Source organism: Scophthalmus maximus, chromosome 1 (assembly GCF_022379125.1).
Source record: "Scophthalmus maximus strain ysfricsl-2021 chromosome 1, ASM2237912v1, whole genome shotgun sequence".
Classification (NCBI taxonomy): domain Eukaryota; kingdom Metazoa; phylum Chordata; class Actinopteri; order Pleuronectiformes; family Scophthalmidae; genus Scophthalmus; species Scophthalmus maximus.
The window spans coordinates 29,655,749-29,680,608 of NC_061515.1; the positions used below are offsets into that span (position 1 = coordinate 29,655,749).

Genomic DNA, 24,860 nt, shown 5'->3' on the forward strand with positions numbered 1-24,860 from the left:
TCAGGCAGAGGAAGATATCACAGAATGTATTGATGAAGTCTACTGGACTGGCTTCGCGTGTGTTTTTGGCAGGTTGCTCACAGGAGCCTGGATCACGTTAATCAGATCAGATGGAAACATTACTTCCATAACAAAAGGCCTTTGATGGTCCCCTCACACAGACACTGTCACAGCGTCTCTTTGATTTTCAGAAACGAGGACACGACTGATTCGTAACCCAGCGCAATTTGCACCCAAACTATTCCCCAAAGTCTCGTTCGGCACCGCAGCGCAGCAATGTGTCTTCCTAACTTGGCCGTGTACTTTACCGTGCACTGTACCGTGTACTGTACCGTGTACTGTACCGTGCACTGTACCGTGCACTGTACCGTGTACTGTACCGTGCACTGTACCGTGTACTGTACCGTGTACTGTACCGTGCACTGTACCGTGTACTGTACCGTACACTGTACTGTACCGTGTACTGTACCGTGCACTGTACCGTGTACTGTACTGTGCACTGTACCGTGTACTGTACTGTGCACTGTACCGTGTACTGTACCATGTACTGTACCGTGCACTGTACTGTGCACTGTACCGTGTACTGTACTGTGTACTGTACCGTGCACTGTACCGTGCACTGTACCGTGTACTGTACTGTGTACTGTACCGTGCACTGTACCGTGTACTGTACCGTGCACTGTACCGTACACTGTTCCTGCTGCAGAGCTCAGCTCAGACGAGTGATCTTACAGCCGAGCAGGGAAGCAGTATAAATGAACGCTGGTCATTTCCTCCATAATGACAGGATGCCTCAGAGGCACATTCACCGGTGTGTGTACACACTCACTCACTGACTCACACACACACACACACTGTAGTATTATTGATCGTAAACAGTTTGAACACTCACAGCGCAGCGAGGCCTCATTATTGTTCAAATAAAATGTTTAAAAATTCACTCACAACTCCGACAAAGGAGTCTTTGAAACTGTTCATGCTCCAGGACATTCCCCTGCTCTTTCTCTCTCTCTCAGTGTGTTTGTGTGTGTGTGTGTGTGTGTGTGTGTGTGTGTGTGTGTGTGTGTGTGTTTGTTTGTGCGTGCGTGTCTACCTCTGTTCTTTCTTTCGGGGCTTAAATTTCAGGTAGGCGCTCGTCAGGCTCCCTGGAGGCTCGCCTATCAGATGCCTCCAGCCAGCCTGCTGTAACTAAAGCAGGCAGTGTGTGTGTGTGTGTGTGTGTGAGATGAAATCCTAATTAGAAGGTGAAATCACTACCCTCTAATCTTTTCACTCAGGAGAGCTGAGCTTGGATTCGTGTGAGAGAGCTGGGATTTATAAATGAAGGTTGTTGGTATCGGTATCTGAGGAGGAACACACACACACACACACACACACACACACACACACACACACACACACACACACACACACACACACACACACACACACACACACACACACACACACAATGAAGTGGGATGAGATCATGTCAATATTTTGACTAGTTTAAGATACAGTACGTGATGCACTGTCACATCAGCTGTTGTGCTTTTAGAACATAATAATGTCATAAAAATCTCCACTAAACCTAAAAATATAATAAAACCCGATAATGTAATAAAATGTCTTAACCAATAATGTAATTATCTATGTACCAATGATTAAATTAATAATTATATCAACAGGAGGTTATTGCATTGCAGAAGAATAATGTAATAATTTCCCAATTTTGTTGTAACATACCACCAGTAATGTGTTAATGTTTTGTAAACACATTGTTTTGGATTTTTAGTAAGTATTCTCAAATAAGCAAATCTATAATTTTATGTAATAATATCAAATATGAAGAGTCTCCATGTTAAATTATTTTTCTTACTATACATCCTTATTCTGTATTGAGTATTATTACAGAGATAATATTATGTTATGTGAAGATCTTTATGACAATATTGGGTGGTTCAGGTACAAAATGTGACAGTTGACATTCAACATAGACTAGAAGTTATACTTAGTACAGTATATATAAATATGGACTATATTTATTTACATATTTATTTTACATCTTGATATATTGATCTAATTCTGTGTTTTAAGGTTCATCATTTGTGTAACAGAGTTATAAACGATTCCACTTGTCTTTGAATAACAACCGATTCAAAGATGTTCTAGTGACATTTTATTGTATTGTGATTGGTCAGTGGACGTCTCCTCCGTAGATACATGCACTTGTACGTGACTGGGCTGTGCCAGTTCACGAGGAGCGTGCCTGTGGTATGTTGGATTCATATGCACATTTTGATCATTTCTTTTAATATTATTGAATTTACTTGCCTTGAGACATACATGCTACCGTAGCACACTGGAAGGTTTATTGTGTATGATTTACGGGAAGCATTTAGGTAAAAGGAGGCCATCTTTAAGTGTATGAAGGCAACAGGATGTGTGAAGTGTGTTTATGAGTGTGTGTGTGTGTGTGTGTGTGTGTGTGTGTGTGTGTGTGTGTGTGTGTGTGTGTGTGTGTGTGTGTGTGTGTGTGTGGACGAGGAACATGCAGTGAAGTGCTGTGACCCCGTGAGGCAGTTTGCTACACAAAAGTGTTACGGTCAGAGAACATCGCCTCTCTGAAGAGCGGCTGCTGTGTTGGGATGAGGGCATCCTGACACATTTAGAATATTCCCTCCCTGAGGCGAGACGGGAATATACAGCGCGTGTTTCCAAGGCGCATCGGCAGTTCCCAGATCCGACGAGGATTTTCTCCGCTTTTCCTTCTTGTCATGATATTATGTCAACTTCCATTCATAATCCTGTCTTTGCTGTCAGCACACGGCGAAGAGAAGCGGGCGACTTTGTTACACTAACAGGCATGAAGAAGACATGTCCTCCCACGGCCCGTGAGGATTTGTGTGTGTGTGTGTGTGTGTGTGTGTGTGTGTGTGTAGTGTATTTGCACGGGAGCAGATCAATTGCGGCGGCCTTGTACAGGGGCACATCCTGCACTTGGGGAGTTATAAAATAACTGCTTTAGCTGGAGAGGTTGATTGAAGCGGGAGAGGAGGAGGAGAAGAGTTTTATGACCTTGTAAATCAGAGGGAATTTGTAAACCCGGCTGGAAGAGGAAACAGGGGAGGCGATGGCCGAGGGGGAAGGAAGCTGAGTGAGTGCAGAAACAAAACAGGCTGAGCTACGCTGCTCACGTGCAGCCGAGGCCGCGATACGTCTTTATGACCGTTCTCTTCACCCCAGGCGGCAGTTAATAAGTCTGAAGCGAGCGGAGACATTCAATACACTTTATATCCAGTTAATTAAAGCTTCCACAGTTTTAATCTTCCTAAATCAACAGTTCACAGCGGCTCTGGGAGGCTGCACCAGAGCTCAGAGGCGCTTTGAGCAAAGAAAAGAAAAGAAATGCTAACATGCTCCTGACGCGCTCACGGCGACCAGGTGTCAGTTTGGAGCCTTAACTGAGACACTAGTGTTTGCAGATATGTACCGGACAAAAACTGAACAGTCAAACTACCTTCAGATCTCACACTCGGGGTGAATCTTTGGCCTTTGGGTGAATTTCTAATATTAACTCAGGCTGTCGGAGTCTTAAAACTCATTTCTACCTGAAGGACTTTCCTCCTTTTGTCTGAGGTGGCCGACAACAGTTTCCGTCACCTGTCGTCCGCCTGCTGGATCTGTGTGCATCCGGTTTCATCTTCATTTGAACGTTTAATGGAGACGCTTCACATTGTCTAATTAATAGTTACTCCAGTAGTTGATTTAAATGTGGGCACTGGTGTTGGAGGAACTCTACGTATAATATGGCTGTTGAAGTCTTGGAGGAACATTTCTCTCCCGTTTATTGAATAAACACCTCTCTATATGTTCCTATAGGGACGGCGCTGCAGGGCTGAGAGCGGATTGTGATGTTTCAGCACTTTATCTCGACAGGTAGCTGCGTGGGGACGGAGCAATCTGGCTTCACAGCACATTTCGACTGAAACATCAGCTCCACCTGGGACCCTTCACTGAGTTTGTTACCCGTGTTCTGATCACCGGACGTGGTTGTCCTTCAGCTTTCATGTCGGCCGCAGCAGTGACGGGGTCTTGTGCTGCTGCAGTAACCTCGAGAGGCGCGGAGAGCGCTCGCCTCATCGGGATGCAGACAGGTGCGCTCGGTTCGACTTACTCGACCCTCAAAGCGCCACCGCCGTCAAACATCAAACGCAGCTCAGATCGTCTCCTGAGCGCAAATCATTTCCAACCGACCGACTCCGGGGCCAAAAACTGGAAGCGTGTCAGTCAAATACACGTCACCCACTCAACTGAGACAGAGGGAGAAGAAACTGTTTACACACACACACACACACACACACACACACACACACACACACACACACACACACACACACACACACACACACACACACACACACACACACACACACACACACACACACACACACACACACACACACACACACACACACACACTTCTTCGCAGTGATAATGTCGAGTCAGTCAGCGATAATGGTGCTACTTCATTTTCGAGACACTTTCGCAATGCTAATCTCAGGTTCATGAGCTGTTTGAACTTGACTTCATGTGCAGGAGCTTCGACTGTTGACGTTATGATGATACATGAGGAATCATACATTGGTTGCCATCATTGTAATTTCCTCATACCTGTCCTTTTAAATGAACGGCCTAATGGAGGCTCTGTGAAACCCACCAGACGCCCTGACAGACACACTGAACCCCCCCAGGGGAACGTGGGTGGTAATACAGTTTCCACAAAGTGCAGTCAGGTGTTATTTATTCAGTGGCTGCCACGCCCCATTAGACACAACACTCTGAGACCTATTGGAGTTTGGTCGCGAGCCAGAACACCTCAGCGACTGTCAGACGATAAGCGGACATGTTGCTCCTTGCTGCCTTCATGTGAACTGTATAATCCTATGTCGGGATCCACGCCAAAATGAAATGCGTTCTTTCCTGACTCATGTTCCCTCCTTCCACAAAGTTTCGTGTCAATCTGTTCACTAGTCCTTTACTGCCTCTTTGAATTCGCTTCCACGGACGCAGTGAACGTGTTCAGGTTCCTCTCGCTCAATGAAACCAAAGACGATGAAACACAACACAACGTCTCAGGCCAGTTCTGAGTCAAGGTCGCCGTGGGGCCGTTCTAAAATGAAAGGACGGCGTCTCGTGAACCACAAATATTCCACTCGTCTCAGAAATCTGTCCTCGACTGGCTGCGACTGACACTTCACACCGACACTTCAAACTGTTTCAGGGCTCAAACCTTTGGAGAGAAAAAGAAAAAGAAAAGTTCTTTTCCATCCCACAGCTTCCTTTGTTCACACACTTCAACTGGCTCATTAGTTTCAGGACTGACACGACCACTGACCCACCAGGCTCAGTTCAACACTCACAACTGACACTTCAACGGCTTTCAGCGCTTCCACTTCGACCTCCAACTGCCACTCTGACCTCTTTCAAATATTTAAAACAGAAATCATCAGCACATCGGAATTTTCTCCAGAAAATTCAGATTTTCTATCCTTTCTGCTAACGTCTCGGGCCCAATTCGATAAAACATGGGTGACAGAATGAGTCGATTAATAAAGGCGATGACATTTTCCCACTGCAGCCCAGCTGCCTTCTAGGAAAAACGTCAAACTCAGGTTTCTACACCTGAACGCCACCGGGGGAATCGGACAAGCTCAGGGAAACCGAGGAAGGTTTTTAATGTCCAACTCCACTCGGGTTTCCACCATGACAGAGGGATGGAACACACGGCCGTCTGTTCGTGGGCCAGTTAAGGGTACGAGTGTGGGATGGTTGCCCTTCCTATTCATATGCCAGCGCTGTGTGTGTGTTTACCCGTTACAAAGGAGATGAAACTATGTACGACAGGTTTAAAACACACGAGACTTGATGAGCACGTGTGGAAAAGAGAGAGAAGAAGAAACGACAGGTAGTCACTGCTCAGCTTCCTCCGCTCGGCCCTTTCATACTCCTCCAAACTGGGTTGCTATGGAAACGGCTGGCTGGCTCCTAGGTGGCCTGGCCATTTTATTTTTTCCGTGTCTCACTCACCATCAACGCGGCCTCAATCATTACCCGCCGAGTGCAGTTCTCTAGTCTGGTCTGGTCCCACCATCTGTTCATTTAATAATCTATTCTCAGAAAAACTAATATCAGAACTGAATGAATAACATTACATGGATATCTGGATATCGATTTCTGATTTATGCACTTGTAATTCGGTCAAAGGCCCCCCCCCCCAAAACATCTGCACCCTGTTAATTACCTCACTACTTTATCATTGCGCCATTTCAGCGGGACAGACCTCATCAGGTAATGATAATATTTCATGATAGAGGCTGGCACTGCTCACTGTCGCCTCCAAATGAGTGTTGGACACTGGCCACCTGTCTTCTCAACAAGAGGGTTGTAACAGGAAATTATTTTATTCACCCGTCCATATGCTCGCAGCATGCGGGACGTTTTGGCTATTGTCTCTTTTATCCTAAATCTCAGTGGGACTGACAGAAGAAAGCAGGAGGATTTTATAAGTCACAAATACACCGGGACTTGACGCTATCAGACACTTAATTCTATTGCTACATATTAAAGAATCTGACTGAAGTGTTCGATGTCCTCAGGTCATTAATCTCATAACGTCACTATGATTCCATTGTGAATTCCACCTTCATGTGAGAACTCATTTCCTTTAGTAGCTCTCGCTCTCCATTTCAAACAGAGGACGTATCATTTTGAAATGGAACCCTGCGCGTTTGGAGAAGAAGGAGATGGATTTAAAAGGAAGGCCTCCTCTTTAAAAGCGAGTGAGCCAGTCAGCTAGTTATCACCTGGCCCCGAAATGGCCCTTTAATTAAAAGCGGGAGGTAATGAACACGCCTGGGAGTCTGATTAGCAGCTAATGCCACTCGCTGAGAGCTGATGGGCTCCTGCTAGTCTGCCCTTTTACAGCCAGACTGAACGGCACTGTGCTGCTCTGCCACGACCCGCAGCAGCTGCTGCCGGATTACAGAACTGTAGCTCCTCCGGATCCACAGCCTGATGTGGCTTCAAAATCCAAACTGTACAAGTCTTGTTCATTAATAGAAATTAGATTAGGAACGTTTGGCGGTTTAGTGATGAGTTTATTGGACCATTTAGCGTATTTTGTGTATTCTCGTTACTCTTTGGCCACATCCATACGACTAGGTTCTAGTTCTACGGCCTTTTTCTTTCTGTGCACCCTGTTCTGTTCTTCAAACGTAACGGTATTTCTGAGATACGAGACAGTGATTTCCTGACCGTGTCTATAGATGAGTGTTGTTCTTTCTCAACCGGAGCTCGGCTAAATCCTTCTGATCGATGAGTTTGTTGGTTTGAGGTAGAAAGAGATGAGTTATACATCTCTCATCTCAAAGATCTTTGGGAGAATATCTCTGTGCAACTGTAGGGCGCCTGAAGCGTCGCCGTACCTTCCAGAAGTTGTCCACCTTGCCGTAGACCAGCGACTGGTTCTGTCTCTTGATGTCGTCGATGTGCCTGATGTCGCTGGCGTTGAGGTGCTGCTCCACCACGAAGCCTAGGAAACTGTTGTCCGGGGTGTGAGCTGAAAAAAACGCACAATATATGATGTCATTGCTTGCATTTTTGGGATTTAACAGACTCATCTAATTTCAGCCTCGATGTGATGCTTTTTAATCTGGTTCACAGACAAAGGAAAAAAATGACTATTTATTTAATGAATGCATCACTGCACTGAATAACATCTTTGCACATCTGCTTTTCAAAATTCCCACAGCTCTCTTAGATTTAACACGCATCAGAATTCCACGGAGACACAACCCGTCAGGCTCTCTGGGTTTTTTGTTTGTTCCCCCTCCGCTCCTCGGCGCCCCGGCTCTGACTGGTTACTATGGGAACCACGAGAATGAGCAGGTCAAGTGCGGAGCTGCGGAGCTGGCAGCGCTTTACCTCACTGCCATCTGCCTTGTAAAAACAAATGTGAGGACCAGGATTTGGTGCGGGCGCTGAAAAGAATAGTAATTACAGAATAGAAGCGATTAAGCTTGACGACATTATTTACAATTAAAAACCAACAGGTGGTTGAAGCAGGCGGACCTCATCAAAGAGGAGGAGCAGGCGGCCAGGGAGGTGTTGTGGTGCACAGTGGTGGTTTGTGGTGGAGCCTCCCGGGAGCTGCCGTGGTCGGAGCTCATCTTTTTACCACTGTGCCGTTACTTCAGAGGCAAATTAAGCTGAAGTCCGTCGGGGCAGATGGATTCGCTTCGGTAAATGAAAGCAGGATTTTTTTTTAAGATTGTTTTGGGGAAAAGAATCTCAGCTGCTAATTCAGGTGCATGCAAGCGTTCAGCAAACATCCTCCGAAGAATCATGACATTCAGCACATGACAGCGGAGACACGGCACCTGAACCTCTGACCTGTACGTCAGCTTTATCACATAACTGTAGCGGTTTCACAATCAAAGCTGAAGTGTGTTTGCTGAGGAGTCGGCCCTAACGTGACTTTTTCTCCAGGCAGCTCAGGCTAGACAAGACTAAATGAGCCCGGAAATAGACCGAGCCCTTATTGAGAAGTGACTAACAAATGCCGTAAGTTTGTGCAACATGGAAATAATAAGTTTCCAGTAAAGTGCTGGAATGTTTTTTTTGGCTCCAAACTGAAGACGTGTACTGGTACTGGTAGTGTAGTGTGTGTTGTAGTGTGTGGTTTAGTGTGTGGTGTAGTGTGTAGTGTGTGTTGTAGTGTGTGGTGCGTGGTGTGTGGTGTAGTGAGTTGGGTGTGGTGTGTGGTTTAGTGTGTGGTGCAGCACTTTGGTCTCAGTGTTGGGAACTTCAACAGTGCATGTGATCGGTAGTGTTTTAAAATCTATTGAGTAAAAATCCTGTTCCTATTTTGCATTTCCCAGCATTATAATGCAAAGATGAACCTGTGTGTGTGTGTGTGTGTGTGTGTGTGTGTGTGTGTGTGTGTGTGTGTGTGTGTGGGAGGGAGCAGCGGGTGTGGGAGTAGCTGATAAGAAGAACTGGGTTAGGAGTCAGTGTGGGCGGGAGCCTGAAATACGTGCAGGATCTGTGTGAAGCTGATTAAACAGTAACGTTAAAGAGACGTTGAATTAAGTCATGTCATGAATTCCATGTGTTTAACTTAGCTGTTTGCAGACGTGAACACCGGAAAATGTCTGGTTCAGACATTCCCTGGATGATTATTGATATCGGCTGATATGAAAACCTCACATCAGTCAGTTTACATTGAAAAGAATCATGAGGAAATTAAAAACACAACCTGTTTCCAGCACCAGTGACTGAGACGTGTCTCTGAGAGCAAAGAGCAGCTCTGACACTCGAGCACCAGACTCGCTGTGTAAACAGGACAGGCTGTTAATTAGTGCTTGGCCCTCTCGATGCGTTTTGGCAACAGATGCCGTCTCTCCCACCAGAGCCGCCACTCAAAATGTCACTCAACTTGCCACCGCTTCATTCGCCATTAGCGAACAAACGGCCTCGGAGGGACGCCGCCGCTGCCGGAGCAGCAGCTGCTTTGTTGCTCTCGACAAGCTTGTGCTCGCAGCGGGCCCATTTGGTGACGCATGGATTCACTCTGGTTTGTAAATACTGGTTGAACCTGGTCGAGACGAGAGGAGGAAAGGTGGACGCCATTCTTTTGAAGCAGAAGACACTTCATCATCATCATCACGCAATGGTACCTGCACCAGACAAACGCAATCACCAACTCGGGTTTATGTGATCGATGTTGGCCCAACGCTCTCTTCAAAAAGAAACGTCTATACAGCCGGAACAGAAAAGAAAAAATCAAACTGCACAGATGCATCGTCAGCACTAAAAATCTCCTGAGCTTTGAAAACTCTACATCAAAGACGGACATCATCAAAATGCTTCAACTGTACCGATAAACACTTTCACACTCGCACCGACGAACAGCGGCTGCGAGACTCTCACTGAGGAGAATAAAGAAGATTTAAAGAGAGATTTGAACATTGGAACTTCGCACTGAGCAACATCTGACGTCCACAACTGTCCCATAAAGTTAATAATTCAATTAGTCATAATTCGCATGTTAGTTGTGTTAGCTTTCCATCATTCAAACTAGCCTTCATTTAGTGAATACACAGAAATATTGAACGTATAGATTGACCAGAATAATGTGGTCATATCATTTTTCGCAAGCGTTGAAGCTTTTCTGCAACCGTTAATCTGCGTTTCATTTAACTCTTGAGGAGCTGGAGAATATAACAATATCATATACAACAATACTCAGTTGTACAATGACAAGAAACACCAGCGTACTGATTCAGATGATAAAAACCTCAGAGTGAGTGGTTGTGCCAGCGATGGTATAATCAAAGCTTTCCAGAAACCATCAGCAGGCTAAATATTATCCAGTGGCATGTTTGACCTCCGACCGGTTTTAATCATTGATCCTGCGAGGGATTAAATATTAATCTACAGGGACGAGGAGAGACACGGGAAGCGACTGCTCCCGTCTGTTACCTTTCCGAGTGCATTGACGGGTAACACGGCATCCGTCAGATCTCTGTGTTGTTGTTCGGGAGAAAACCTGATGAACAGATCTGATTTCCCGGCCGTGTACTGGAAACGGGTCTAACCAGCCTCTAATGGGTTTCTAATAAGAGCTTGAGACCAGGAAAAGCACCGCAGAGGGATTTAATGGAAGGATCATTTCTCTTCGTCTTTGTTTCTGAAATGATTAGATAAAAAGTCTGGATGTACAGTATCTGAAAGTGACTCACTTGTTTTGAAGAGTACGCTAAAATAAATCAGGCTGGATAGGACCTGATTCTGTGGGTGTCAAGAAATATTCATATTATCATCCTGATTGGATGGAAAAAACGAGCCAACTAAACTAAGACACGCAGCCCGTTCGAACACGAACCGTACACCAGAAAACACTCGCCGACTCCCAAATAGATTAATGAGGTCAATTTGGCCTTGTCTTGTCTTATTGGCCAGAGGCCACGGACTCCCAATCCCCCCCCCGACCGAAGATTTATGGGGCGCTGTCCGACCGTAACGAATGGACCAATCCAAATGTGGAATAAATGAGCTACTGGCACCTGATATGTCCATTGTCGTATCTACATCCAAGGGGCGAGTTGAGATATGATTTATGGACCCAGGAATACAAATCTTACATTACAAATAAGATTAGGTTTCAACCGTGTTTACTTTCTAACTAGTACGTCACCGTACAAAATATTTGCTAATGGTATTAAAATACGACATATTTCTTCTTCCCAGATCAAGGACCGAACCGAGGTTCATGCCGTTGTTCACATTGGATCCGATTAGTTTTGGTTTCACGTTGCAACTTTGTGAATAAAACAATAAAGAATTTTGTAGGACATACTCCCTGTCGTCATTACGACTTCTACCTATGCTTTATATTAATTGTTCTGTTGTCCAACGTCGGCATGTTGTCAGTTCAGCAGGTAGTAGTCTTTCCGTTAAGATGGAGAAAATAAATGAACAGGTTCATTACTATAATTTCGTTGCCATTAGTGCAACGTGCCATTTGTGTCGCATGCTGCACAACTCTTCAGCCTGGGGATAAGTTGTTGTGCGGCACAATGCGGAGAGGGGAGGTCTGTTCTCATCTCTCGTGCCTGGAAGCGCTGCCACTCTGAGGTTTTAACACTCCGAACCGCCGTGCACTTGTGTCACCAGCGATATCATCTAACCCAGCGACTCTTCACTGGGTTTTGAGCAAAGGCACCAGTGTGCGGCGAGGAAGAGGACAAAGGGCCTATTCAGGTAGAGTGGTACTCTGGACGGCTCCAGGGCCTCACCAAACAGAGACTGGAGGGGTAACATTTCACTTGCTCTCAGACACGGGGAAAAGGTCAGTACCCCGGGAGGGCTGGTTCCCCTCCCCTCTCCTCTCTGCTGCACTGAACCTCCACTGACCCACCACAGCAAATGTGCTTGACTCCAGTTACAGTGTGATCTCACATTGAGAGTGATGCACGCGCGCACACACACACACACACACACACACACACACACACACACACACACACACACACACACACACACACACACACACACACACACACACACACACACACACACACACACACACACACACACACACACACACACACACACACACACACACACACACACACACACACAGAGTAATAAAACCTGTACGTCCTACTTTCGTAATCAAAGCAAAATGGAGAGGTGAGTGTCTCTGACCTCGTACTTTTCCTTTAATCTGCATGATGATATTCCATTAGATAACGCAGAGCGGGATTTTATGCCCTTTATGCCTCTTGCCGATGAAAACATCTCGACCTGCGGCTTCTGCCTCTGGCAACTTGGATCTCATTCAAACAACAGAGAGGGAATCTCCTCCCTTTGCAAGAGGAGATGGATCCATCTCAACGGGTATCTAATCTGTTTGCTTCTGGCTCAATCACAGTGGTTCAGACCAATCAGGGTCTTATGAGGGAGGGACTGCTGGTAGAGGTCAGGTAGTTCTCATCACACTGGTGTTTGTCCGAGTGGTTTCCTGTAAGTTAGATTATAAATAGTCATTTGGACCTCAGTACCGTGGCTATCACCTCTGCGAAGACTCTGGATCCAGATGACGGCGAGATCGCAAGACGGCGGCACAGTTTAGCATATTTTAGCTTAATTTTTGTACAACAGGAGGAAGTGGAGACATGTCGTCCATCTTTATTTACAGTCTATAGGCTCATTATAGATGACTTCATGTACGAAAAGACTTTCAAACATGTGTCTGTTACGTTAAGCAATACGTCCACTAGAGGGCAGCGCAGCGTCAAAAGGTTCTGATGAATGTTCATCTTAAGAAAGAAGCAAAAGCGGACGTGTTGTGAACGCCGGTGGTGGCGATGTTGTGATGTAGTTTGTGGAAATGTCTTCCTCGTTTCACGACCACGGGAAACCTTCGCCGGTATTGCTTAGTTTGGTCCCTTACGTACGCTTTCAGAAGACGTGCGACTCTGTTCGTCTACGTACTCCTAAAGAGGTTAGCGTAGATGCTGCTTTCACATCAGTTCTTTGAGTGTTTCTTAGCAACAGAACAGATGTGTTCACTCTTCTCCTGACCGGCTTCAGTACAGGCAGACATGATGATAGACAGATGATTCCTCCCGTCACCTGCTAAGTATGTTTTGAAAGTCCCGGGCCAAACAGTTTGCAGTGAAGCCGTCCCACATGGTTCTGTGTAACCAACCATCTGCTGTGTCACGTTGGAGGATCTTTTAGAGAGGCGATGAAATCTGTGAGTTATGTCCAGCACAACAAGTTTAAAGAGCTTTTTCCAATTACAACAGACTGTAAAGTTCTCTGTGGTGGTTTTCATTACAGAGAACTGGCATAAACCTTTCTTTTTTTTATCCTGCAGACAGGCCACAACTGCACCACATGGCCAACCCCTCTTCAAATTAGCTGTCTTCTGGTGGTAGTTGACAGAAGCACTGTTGGTTAGAGCTGAGCAGTGTGTGTGTGTGTGTGTGTGTGTGTGTGTGTGTGTTGACGTGCTGCCGACTTACGGAACATGGTGTTGAACTGCTGTGGGTTGAGGTTCCACTTCCCCCAGGGCGTCTTGTGACCCTTGGACTGGGCGTAGTGGGCGTGGTTGAACTCCGGTTCCGTCCCGAACGAATCCAGCACCCGCAGCATGCACCTGTGTGACACCACAGAAAGACCTCGGATGATACATTGCTCAACATTAACATCATATATTTCCACTAGGTTTGCTCGGAGTGTTCCAAAAAATCAATGAGAGCAAGAAACACGACAATAAATCACAGAGTTAGTGAGAAATTGTTCACACCTAATGCACAAAAATAGAGTTAAAACCACAACACAGTGCTTTTCCCACACTATTCTCCAGGTCATGTTCACAGAATTCCCAGAAATAAACCTCCAGTTAATTAACTTTTCAACAATTCAAACCACACCAGCCTGAAAAAAACAGGGAAATTAACTTTTATTAACAACACTGTGAGAAAGGCCAGTGTGCTCAGAGATAGACTAGGACTCCCCCCACGGTGCATGTTTGGCGAGAAATATCCAATCAACACATTTAAAATTCTGTTGCGCTGCACCGCTGGATCAGTTGTGAGGGGGAAGCCAGCGACTGTGTGTTGTTCTAGAGAGATGGAGGATGTCTGTGGAGGAGTGAGACTGTGACAGAACTTCATGTCTGACCACAACGGGGAGGGGAAAGATATGTGTGTACCTGGATATTTAAATAGCAAACATCCATCTGTTGCCACAAATGACTAAATCTATCTCTAACTCTCAAGCTATTAATCAGATTTCTTTCCACTGATCTGTTTCTCCTACAAACACATTCTATCTCCTCCATAAGGATGAGCTGGTTTTATTTGGCGTCTTGTCCGATAAAAGCACTTTTCTTGTTGATAGATAAAGTCAGGTGAATACTCATCTTAGCAAGGTGTAAACTGACAAGCATATACGCCCTCGCACACACAAATACATCTGCATTTACAAAAAAATAATAAAATAAGATCCGCCCTCTCTCTTAGTGATTGTCTCCCCGCCCAGGCAGATGCTGTGCAGCTGGCTGTGTGCACCGCGAGAGGCCCTGGGGAGTTCACCGGGAGGAGACTTTACACTGAAAGCAGAATAACAACAACAAGAACAACAACGTGCCAAAACAGCGCTCGTCTGTCCACGACAGATCCGTCCTCAGCAGATGGGGAAGTGCTGCCGATGTACATATGGCTGCAGCGAGTCGACAGTGGGCGCGATGATGTGGCAGCAGCTGACGGTTGTTCAGCTCCACAAGTGTGCACTCAGAGGGAAACGTCGCTGTGATTTCACCATGATGTTTGAGATGATGAGTAACTATGGCCACGGTGAATGAGACGTTTCTTTGCTGCCCTCTGCAATAAATGAAGCAATCCCATATGGACCAATAGGAAACGGTGATAACAGATGGGAATTTGAAGCGAAGAAGCAAATTGATGATCTTAAAAACTTTTCATTTGTCCCGTTTTCATTTCTGCGTTATTGTTCTGAGGCTGAACCGGTGTCCCGACCTGACACATTTTCTGTCGCCGGGCTTACTCAGATGACATTGTCCTGTTAGTTATTGGATGAAGGAAGGATGAAATGAAATAGAACAACAGGGCAACAATGGCTCTGCTTTCTATACGCAGAAGACAATAGCTCAGAGTATTCCCATTCCTCCACGGTCGTATAAACCGGAATAAGTGGAAACAATAACGGGTTTATTGTTTGGAAGAATTTAGGCTTTGATGTGCAAACAAATCCGGCGTTTTCTGTCCACTGGGCATCACCCCGACTTCCTGTACGACATATAAAGTCAAAGACAAGAGTGAGATGGAATCACAGAACAGAAAAACAGCTTCAACCTGCAGCCATGCTCTTCTCTCACAAAGCTCCTAGACATATGATGGCAGGAGAAATAATTCAGAAAATAGCATCTGGACTGTACATTACGGCCGGAGGCTGAATCAATTTCCTCAGGATGCGAAGGGAGCGGATGCAGTTTAAGGTGCGCACAAAAGCTGGTGACAAGCAGGAGGAACCGGCAGCGACCATTAACGGCCCCAGACTTATTGTCCCGTCTCCGTCAGCCGATGAGAGCTTTTGTCAAAACAAACCAGGACGGCCTCATTCACGAGTCCTCAGAGGGGCAATCTCGGCGAGAATAGACTCGGCGGGCGAAGGCACCGCGGACAACAGTCGCTCCTGCATCCGTTTTGGGAAATGGTGGCAACGTGCAAGAAGAAAATAGAGTCATTGTCCAACCGAGACTACTTTGCCCATGTGAGGGAAGTACGGCCTCACTCAAACAGAAAGTTACAGTGAGAGATGATAAACCCTCGAGAGCTGAGCAGTAGCCGGTGTGAGACTGTGCACGTTCAGAGAAAAACCTCCCTCTGTAAATGATATTAACAGTGGCTTTGTCCTGCAACAAGTTCAGAGAAGTTACAGAGTCAAACTCTTTCCTCAATATACAGCGTTTCAAAAGTGACTGGAACAAACACTACTGTTGTTGCTCTTAATGTTTCAGTATATATTATCTTATATTAATCATCATCATTATTATTAGTAGTAGTGGAGTAGTATTTGCACTATCACTCGTGTAAGTCAATTGTGACTAATTGTTCTACATTGTTCTATTCTATTCAGTATCATTGTTATTTTATTTTATTCTAGTCATATTCAAACCTGTACTCATTCTGTCATTCATGTCTGGCTGCTGTAATACCAAAATTTCCCCATTGGGGATCAATTAAGATTGATTTATCTTATCTTAACGTCATTAACAATACCATAAAGAAAGATCCTTGCATCATTTTCATAGCAGATCAATACTGTTGGCCACCTTCTGTCCATCTGTATAGTTAAAGTTCTGTATAATTGCAACAGAAAATGCAAGAATGCATTTAATCTCTATAAAATAAAAAAGTTATTATCGTAGCACAAGCCACTGCCATTTGCCCAACTAAGCTCCAACCCCTCGTGAAACTAGTTGAAACCCGAACGTGGACATTTGTGTGGTGGAACGACGAGCAGTGTTCCAGCTCTGGAGGGGAAATTGTGTGAGGACTCACTGGTAGTGGACCCAGGACGGTCCCAGCGTCTTCTTGAACTGAGTGAGTCCCACGATGTCGATGTAGATGAGCTCCACCACCTTATCGCCCTGAGTGGGGCAGCTTGACTTGTTCCCCATAACCTTACGCATGATCCTGGGGAGGAAGAATAGACACATTCAACTAATGGCAGAAAAATCTCCAATTTCAAATAGTTTCTTCTTTGTCCTGTGTATTTTATAAAAATATTCTGGGGGGGACAGGAGGGTGGAAATGAGAAGTTGCTGTGATGCTCTGCTCTATGTATTTTATCTGACCCTTGTTGTTCATGATCACAAACACAGGTTTAACACCAGCAACAAATATGAGACAAAAGGCACGGCTGCCATGTTTGTTTAGTGCCAGACAAAAATCAAAAGGTGCTTTGACTTCAGGTCGTATTCAAAGAGGGTAACATTTGAATTATACAGCAACACCGCAGCAAAAATGCAAAACATGGCCGAAGTTTGAATCTTGAATCTTGAATCTCCCTCCCAGAAATCGGAGGAATCTGTTGGACACGAGTCATTAATAAATTGGCCCTGCTTATCGGTGAAGGCAGTTGAACGTGAGCAACAGCAGACACGACTAATCCTGCCGACTTTGCGGTGGGCGAAACACAAACTGAAAGCAGACGTGTTGGTACTGACTCTTTGAGCTCGGCCAGGGAGGCTGAGATGCGGACGTCGTGGCCCAGCAGGTACAGCGTGGTGATGAGGTCGCTCCACTGCACCAGCTCGCCCAGCGGGCCGCCGCTGAAGGCGTTCTCCGCGATCTTGAAGCCTGACTCCTTGGTCAGTAGGCCCAAGTGAACCAGGACCTGGTGGGGGGGGGGAGGAGACCACAATTTATTTATGGTCCTTTTTGTAGATTACTTATGGTGCGTTCAGACCATTTTTTTAAAGACGAGAAATTCACTTCACCCGCTCGAGTTGAAACATTTCCGTTTGGTCTGAACGCGCCATTACAGTTAGAGAAAGTATGAAGTAATAACAGCGGAAGCCACGAAAAAAACATCTCCCAACATCTCGACAGTTTTACTTCGCGACACAAATGTAGAAAACGTCAAAGCCCAGCAATGGTTTTGTTTGGAACACACTGTTCCGCAGCAGGAAGTAATACCGGGCTGCGTTTTGAAGTGACAACGCATTTTTCATTGTTGACAGCCAGCCGTCCCGCCGCAGACTAGTCAGGGATTAATATGTGAGGATTAATATCCAAAAGATATTAGCGGCTGAATTTAAGAACTAGCTCTGAATGTGTCTGGAGAGAAACACACAATGATTAATTATCAGACTTTTTAGATAAACAAAGAAGGATGGGTAATAAAGATAGTAAGACGAGCGTTCTGCTCGTACTTTGAGTCAGCAGCACGGTATCACAAATTATTCACGAGAGCAGAGGAAAGTGTGCGGTACATTATTCAGAGCTGGGAGCTGTTTCCAACTTCGGACACAATGGAAGATCCATGTCAGGCTTCTCCCACCACCATGTCTCCCCTGAGCAAGAAGTCAGTCGACCTACAAGTGTGAATAACTGCCTCAGTACGTGTGTGTGTGTGTGTGTGTGTGTGTGTGCAGCATTTTTCAGAAAGCTTGTGTAAGTGTTAAGACGGATAAATATAGAAATTCAAGCTTAACAACTTCATAAATTCACTGGTGATATTTCATCGTGAGAGCAGAAGCTGCACAAAGCAACCGAGCTCTTAAAATACACTCAACATTTAGGCTTAATGGAAAATTCTTTGACATTTTTAAACGGCCTTCTGCCAACAACTGATATATTAATAAACCACGAGTATATCCATCTCACAAAAGCTTTGAATCCATTATTTTGAGCAGTAGGGTTTTTCCTAAAGAGAAAGTGGAAGTGACACGTAATATTTCTTACGTTGACATGAAAGAAAACCTGAGGGAAAAACAAATTCATTCTACAATTTGTACGTTCGTCCCACCTTCTTCCTCCGCCGCTTGGCCAGGTTCTGCTTGGCCGCCAGCGAGCGGATGGCGCTGACCCACGGCTCGGCCATGCGCTTGATCCTCAGCATCATCCAGCGGAACTCCTCCCGCTGTGACATCACCCGGTAAAGCTCGTCGAAACTGGTGCGGAACTCCGCCTGCACACAGAACCAGGGACACAGTCTGTATGACGCCAGATAAGTTGTGTGTATATGCCACAGAGAGGTGCGGTGGTATTTCAGCGGTGGATGAGACGGTGAGAGAAAGGCGGAGTGAGAGGAGGAGAATCAGCGGCGCCGACGCCAATTGCTAAGGTGTCTGAAACAAGGCTGTTGCAGGGAATTAGCATCTGTCATCACGACAGGAAATCACTTCTGCGGACTGAAGCTTTGAAAATCCGGAGTCTGAATAAAAACCTCCAAAGCCTGTCAAATGGCATCGGATGATGGCCATGGAGGCCTCGGCGCTGTTGATGCATCCAGAGGAGGGGGGGTGAGAGAGCTTAATATTGATTCACCCCCTTCACTGGAGGAAAGTGTGTGTTTGGAGGAGCCCGTCGGGCCGGAGAACCCCTTTAGTGGGATTTGAGTGAGCTGTCGCGTCGGCAGGGATACAAGATCATTACTCCAGATTTGTCCAAAGGTCCCGTCACTCCGGCTTCTCGTCTGCGGGATCTGCGCTCCGTGCCGCTCGAGGGCACGTCAGACGCGCCGTGGTGAAAATGAACTCGCACACTCACCATTTGGTTCATTCCATTTAAACACTTACTCGGATACTTGTACTCGTGTTTCCCGGGAAATTAAACATTCCCTTAAATGGCTTTCATGGTGTCGTTTTCCTCTGCGCTGTCTCCACATTACACGGGATGATGGAGTGGGACTTCACGTCGAGAGGGACGGTTTAAAACATTTATGCTAATGGGGGGGGAAACTCTGGAGTTGTCGCACATACACGCACAAACCCCTTTGAAATTAATATATTCAAGCCACACTTGAAATGTAATCTGACACCTAAATATTCTTTTTTTTTTGCAACGGTGCCACTTAGATTCAGGGAGAACAGCAGCAACAGCAAGTATTTACCAACTGAACTTGTGTTGTGAAGAGGCCATTAGCCTACAGGCAGCATCTCTGCTGTGGTTCTCACCTGTCCCCTCCGGTCTATCTCCTCATTCAGGGTCTTGGTCCTCCAGGGCAGGCGGGGACACCAGTTCTCCACCTATTCAAACAAAGCACAACACCACGTTTACACGTCTTGTCCACATAACAAGATTGTCGTCCTGCAGAGTCTGTCAGAAACCCGGTGTAGTTATTCCTCCTCCTGCCTTCCACCGCAGTCGCACAGCATCTAATTATTTTTAATTAGATGCGACACTTGTCTTTGTCTGTCACACCTTCGTCTGCTGCAACTCATTGCAGAGGGTGCAAAAGTTTGCATCAACTTCTTTTTTTATTATTTTTTAATTATGTGGGGTATTTACTCCGACTACATATGTTAATGAGCCCGGCTGCAGCCGATGTGATCTGCATAAGAAGCAACTAAATAAGACCCGATGTCTAGAAAGCAATTTACTATTTTAAAATGAGAATGCGGGGAAACAACAAAAAGTTGCAGGATGAGACTAGCAATATTTGATATTTTGTTACCGGCAGTAGTCTCAAAAATGTTACTGGCAGGAGACGTTCAGTAAAATGTCTGATGGACACGTTTGCGTGTGTTTGCATTCTCACGTACAGCCCCTTCGGAAATGTATGTGTGATTTGCATGTGATGTAAATGAAGTGTGCGTCCGTCTTCCTCAACTTCCTCTTTTCTCTATCTCGGCATTTCCTTTCTTTCTTTTTCGCCCACACAGGGGTTATGGAGAAGTGTGTGAGTGTGTGTGTGTGTGTGTGTGTGTGTGAGAGAACGCGTGCTTGTTTTGACTGTCAGCAACAACAGACTAAAAACTGTCCTGTAAAAGCTTCCAAAGAGACTGAAGGTGTGTTTATTCTCCTTCCCACACACACACACACACACACACACACACACACACACACACACACACACACACACACACACACACACACACACACACACACACACACACACACACACACACACACACACACACACACACACACACACACCATGCTTGTTGATCCTTGACCTTCCCCTGCCGACGTCCATCATGATATGTTGCCCTCTCCGTTTCTAGCCCTCAGCGAGGTTAGCGCCGCGGTCGGCGAGTTTGAATTAAACATGGCGGGAGTGTGTTCTCAACGCTACGCGTCCCTGGATACACGCTGGATCCAGGGACCCGCCGCGGACCCCTGTTTCTGGATGGAAATGCATGCGTGTCGCCATGGCAACTGTGGGATCACACGACCGGGCGGTGGGAGGCTGAAAGAGCTATTAGATTAACAGGAGCGAGACAAACTGAGAGAGTAGATACAGCTGCCCTGAGTTTTAACTGTTACTTTATGGCGAATGAATGTTTGTTTTCCTGTTTTCCGTGAAACAGGAAAGAGAGTTCTCCCCCTAATGGATTCTGCTGTTGACCATCTCGTTTCTATTTCCATACACAGCGGGACGGGGCTTTCTCTGCAATGCTCTCAGCTCATATACAATATTCATAATAGGCTACTGACCTTTTCCAGAGGTGACATCTTATTTTTACTGAAGAAGAAAAAAAATATATTTCTAAACAACAAGGGAGCACCCTCCAACCCAAAAAAACAAACAACTTCTTATGAGAGATATTTCTGCAGAGAACGAGACACACGCTGCGCAGTAGACTGTAAATCAGACAGAATAGTATTCACGGCGAAGGATCTTTGAAATGAGGAGACGCATCTTATCCGAAGACGAGCTGTTTTTGTGGATCTGAGAAAATGTTTTGAAAGCAGTTTTCAGGAGGTGGAGAACATGTAGATTCAAGAGTGAATTCAAAAAAACCATTACGGAAAAGATGAAAGGCCAATTTTTATTTTTCTCACTCTGCGAAACTTGATTGATTTCTGCATGAGACTCTAATTAGAATTAAAGAAGAGGAGAGCTCCATCATTACTACACATGACTATCTGGCCGCGCACAGATGAATCATGCAATATTGAGAGTCTCAAAGTGTCCCTGCAAGGAACACAAGCTTCTATATGTAAATGCTCGTCAATAATTTACGATCTGGCTGCGTTCTCCCTGTTTGCCAAGGATGTGTAGAGACCGGAGCGGCGTAGCACAGTCTCGCCTTGTAGGCTTAAATGTCATCTCTTCATGAGGAACCTCACACCAACCCTTCATCTGCCTCCCCGCCCACTGAATCACCCCCCCCCCCTCTCTCCTTCCACCAGCTCTAATTTGCTCTCATGAAAAATGAAATCCTTCTATCGCTTTGCTCTTATTTTTAGCGCTTCTTTCTTACATGATCATCCTCAGGTTAGTGGAATGTCGTCAGGGCACTGTGCCGATGAATCGTCACATTTTCGCGGAATTGTGTGGGGCTGCCGTGTTGCTGAAATTGCGTCTTTTGTGGTGAATAACAGGAGATTAATGTGTAAATGTTAAATTCGTATGTTCCCGTTACATGGCCTTTATTTATTTCATGTAAATACTTACTTAGATCACCAAATGTGTGTCATTCCTCAGCAAAAAATAGTCCCCGACAAGTGTTTCCTCCCGAGTCACGTTTGATGAAACCTACAATTTTTATATTCCTTTTCTTGAAAATAGGCCGCAAGTGAACGTAGAACGTAGGAGACCTGACTTCCATTAGGTTTTCTGATATTTGAGGTTTGATTGGGACCATTTTAAGAACAGTAGCTTTTTTTGGTGGAAGAATTAGATGTAGTGTTTTTATTTTTGAAAACCCACATCTGTATTCATTTGCATTTTCTTTGCTCTACATTTGACTGGAGACTCTTCTTTTGCATATTCCTCCATTTTAATATTCAAAACTCTTGCATTAACAAAGTAAACACCCTGAAAAAGTCATCATCTCGATGAGGTGAAACCACCTGAGCTCAGACACTAATCCTACTTAATCACAGTTCTACTGCGACACGTACTGTATTGTCGATATTGTGAGAGTGTGTGATGGTTCGGTTCCAGTAAACGCAGAGGACTCACCTCACTCAGGTAGATGAAGAAGGAGCAGGCGGATCCGTCCACGCCGTAGTTGGAATAGCAGGAGTCTGAGTGCCACATCTCCTTCATCCACTGAGGAAGAGGAGGAGGAGGTTAAAATCTGAATCCCACAAACGCTCAGAGACGAACAGATTCAAAGACGGGAGTTCTGAAATCCACGGTTATGTGTGTGATGCTCGGGGAAATAATGCAGGCCGGAGACGTCAAACAATGCATCCCTGCAATCAAACGGAAAAAATCTGCGGTTTTAAAAATGAAAGACAGGCTATTGTTCCAATTCATTAAATACATGTGCAAGTTATCCAGCGCTCGGCCGCCAGCAGGAGAAGAGTGAGGGTCATGCTGGAGCAGCTCTCGTGGGAACGTGTGGGAAATAAATCGATATAGAAACGGCCTCTGGACCAAGATGGAAGAGCACACATCCTGGATAAATCTTTAAGTAAAAATACATGATGATTTTAGAGGTTTGACCTCTTCCGATTTGATCCCGGCTGCCAGATAAACGAGTCATGAACGACGTGAAACAGGCTCAAATGCAGACGGAGCATCCTGCTTAGTTCGTAGCCTCGAGTACATCATGCGTGTCGACTGACGGTAACCAAAGGGGATCGGAGCATGGGGGGAATGAAAAACTGACCATTTCAAGCTGTTCAGAGAGGAGGACTTGGCAGACGGGCCTGGACCAGACTCACTTGGATGGACACATGAGGACTGTAGTATTTCTGTTCTAAACAAGAAGTCTATAAACTGAGAAAATGGATCCTTCAGATGGTGAAACTGCTGCGGACTGGTGCGAGCAGGAAAACAGGCTCGCGTACAGTGTGTGTGCGTGCGTGTGTGTGGGACAGCAAGCTTTGGTATCGCCTGGCATCCAGCTGGAAATTCTGACGGCATCGGTGGAGGACTGGGACTGGCTGAGCAGGTGGTGTGTATGAAAGGGTCGTATCAGCTCCAGGGACACACACACACAGAAAAGCCGAGACATTGGATGAAGTTGTATGTGTGTGTGTGTGTGTGATTCACCTTGACTTTCCCCTCGCAGTGAGGGAAACCATCCATAGGCGGCAGCTCACACTTCTCCTGGGCTCCGTTCAGGAGGTCTGGAGGAAGAGGAAGAGGGGGGAGGAGAGAAAAATCAATATGGTCAAAGTCTGTAACTTTATCAGGACGTCTTATCCTCAGGAATATATCCTGTACTGTACAGCTCACAGCGCCTTCCTCCTGAGTATATTTTCTTAAAACGGATGAAAAGCAGGTTGTAGGCATAATCGCCGTCCCCTTGCCAAGATCAATTTCCCGTCCAGCTCCACAAACAAGTCAGTTTTCAAGTTGCTTTTGAAAAGGAAAGGTGGATCTACTCGATGACTCAACATCTTTTCTTTTCTTTTGGCTGTGATCTAAGAGCCGCCACTTCCTCATGTTCGCTCTTGAGAAATAGTCCAGAGGAGACAAACAAGCGAAGTCGGGACTAGATCTGTTTTTAAGAAAGTCATGAAATCTGATTTTCTGGCTCAAACTGAGGCTTCACAACATCTTTAAAGATTTATGGGCGACATGACATCACGTATTCTGCATCCAGCTGCTATCAGTCATCTCCTCAGTCACCTGCAGCAGGAACCACAAAGAGCTGAGAACCGGGTCGAGTCCACAGTGATTTTTATTTTCTTTCTCCAACAAACAGAATCCATGTCAGTGCGGCGTCGCTCTGATATCTTCTCCACGCTGCTTTTCAATATCACACCTTGACATTAACATTCACGGCTTCCGCTGCACATAATCACCTCCCTGATACACGCTTCACAGACGTGAACGTCACCGCCACTGACCTTTATGTGCAGAGTATAAATAATGCAACGCTCCAGGCTGTGCAGTGAGCAGATAAAAAGCTCTGAGGCAAACACCAGACTGATGTAATGAGTCGGTGGGCGGTGTTCTTAGGGAGGAGTGTGTGCGTGAAGCTAATCAGCGGACGCAGTGCCGGTTCACGGCGGGTGGCTGAGGGGGCGGCGGCTCCCACATCATGGTCACAGTTGATTCAGTATTATTTGCGCTGATAAGCTGCTCCAGTAAACAAATATTCTGCTGGTTAATGCTCTTTTTTTTCTCTCTTTCTCCCCCGTCCG

The 24,860-nt window shown here is 45.7% G+C and overlaps 1 protein-coding gene across 2 annotated transcripts in view; it reads right to left on the reverse strand.

Annotated features, from left to right (window-relative positions):
* mgat5 (alpha-1,6-mannosylglycoprotein 6-beta-N-acetylglucosaminyltransferase) overlaps positions 1-24,860 on the reverse strand; it is a 53,694-nt gene that overhangs the window by 8,533 nt on the left and 20,301 nt on the right. For both annotated transcript variants that reach the window (XM_035631366.2, XM_035631374.2), the window contains 8 exons: positions 23,761-23,837; positions 22,720-22,809; positions 19,763-19,834; positions 18,613-18,774; positions 17,309-17,478; positions 16,641-16,775; positions 13,578-13,711; positions 7,467-7,600 (listed from right to left, as the gene is read on the reverse strand). In XM_035631366.2, the coding sequence (XP_035487259.1) occupies positions 7,467-7,600; positions 13,578-13,711; positions 16,641-16,775; positions 17,309-17,478; positions 18,613-18,774; positions 19,763-19,834; positions 22,720-22,809; positions 23,761-23,837 (974 nt within the window). The remainder of the gene's footprint in view (positions 1-7,466; positions 7,601-13,577; positions 13,712-16,640; positions 16,776-17,308; positions 17,479-18,612; positions 18,775-19,762; positions 19,835-22,719; positions 22,810-23,760; positions 23,838-24,860) is intronic.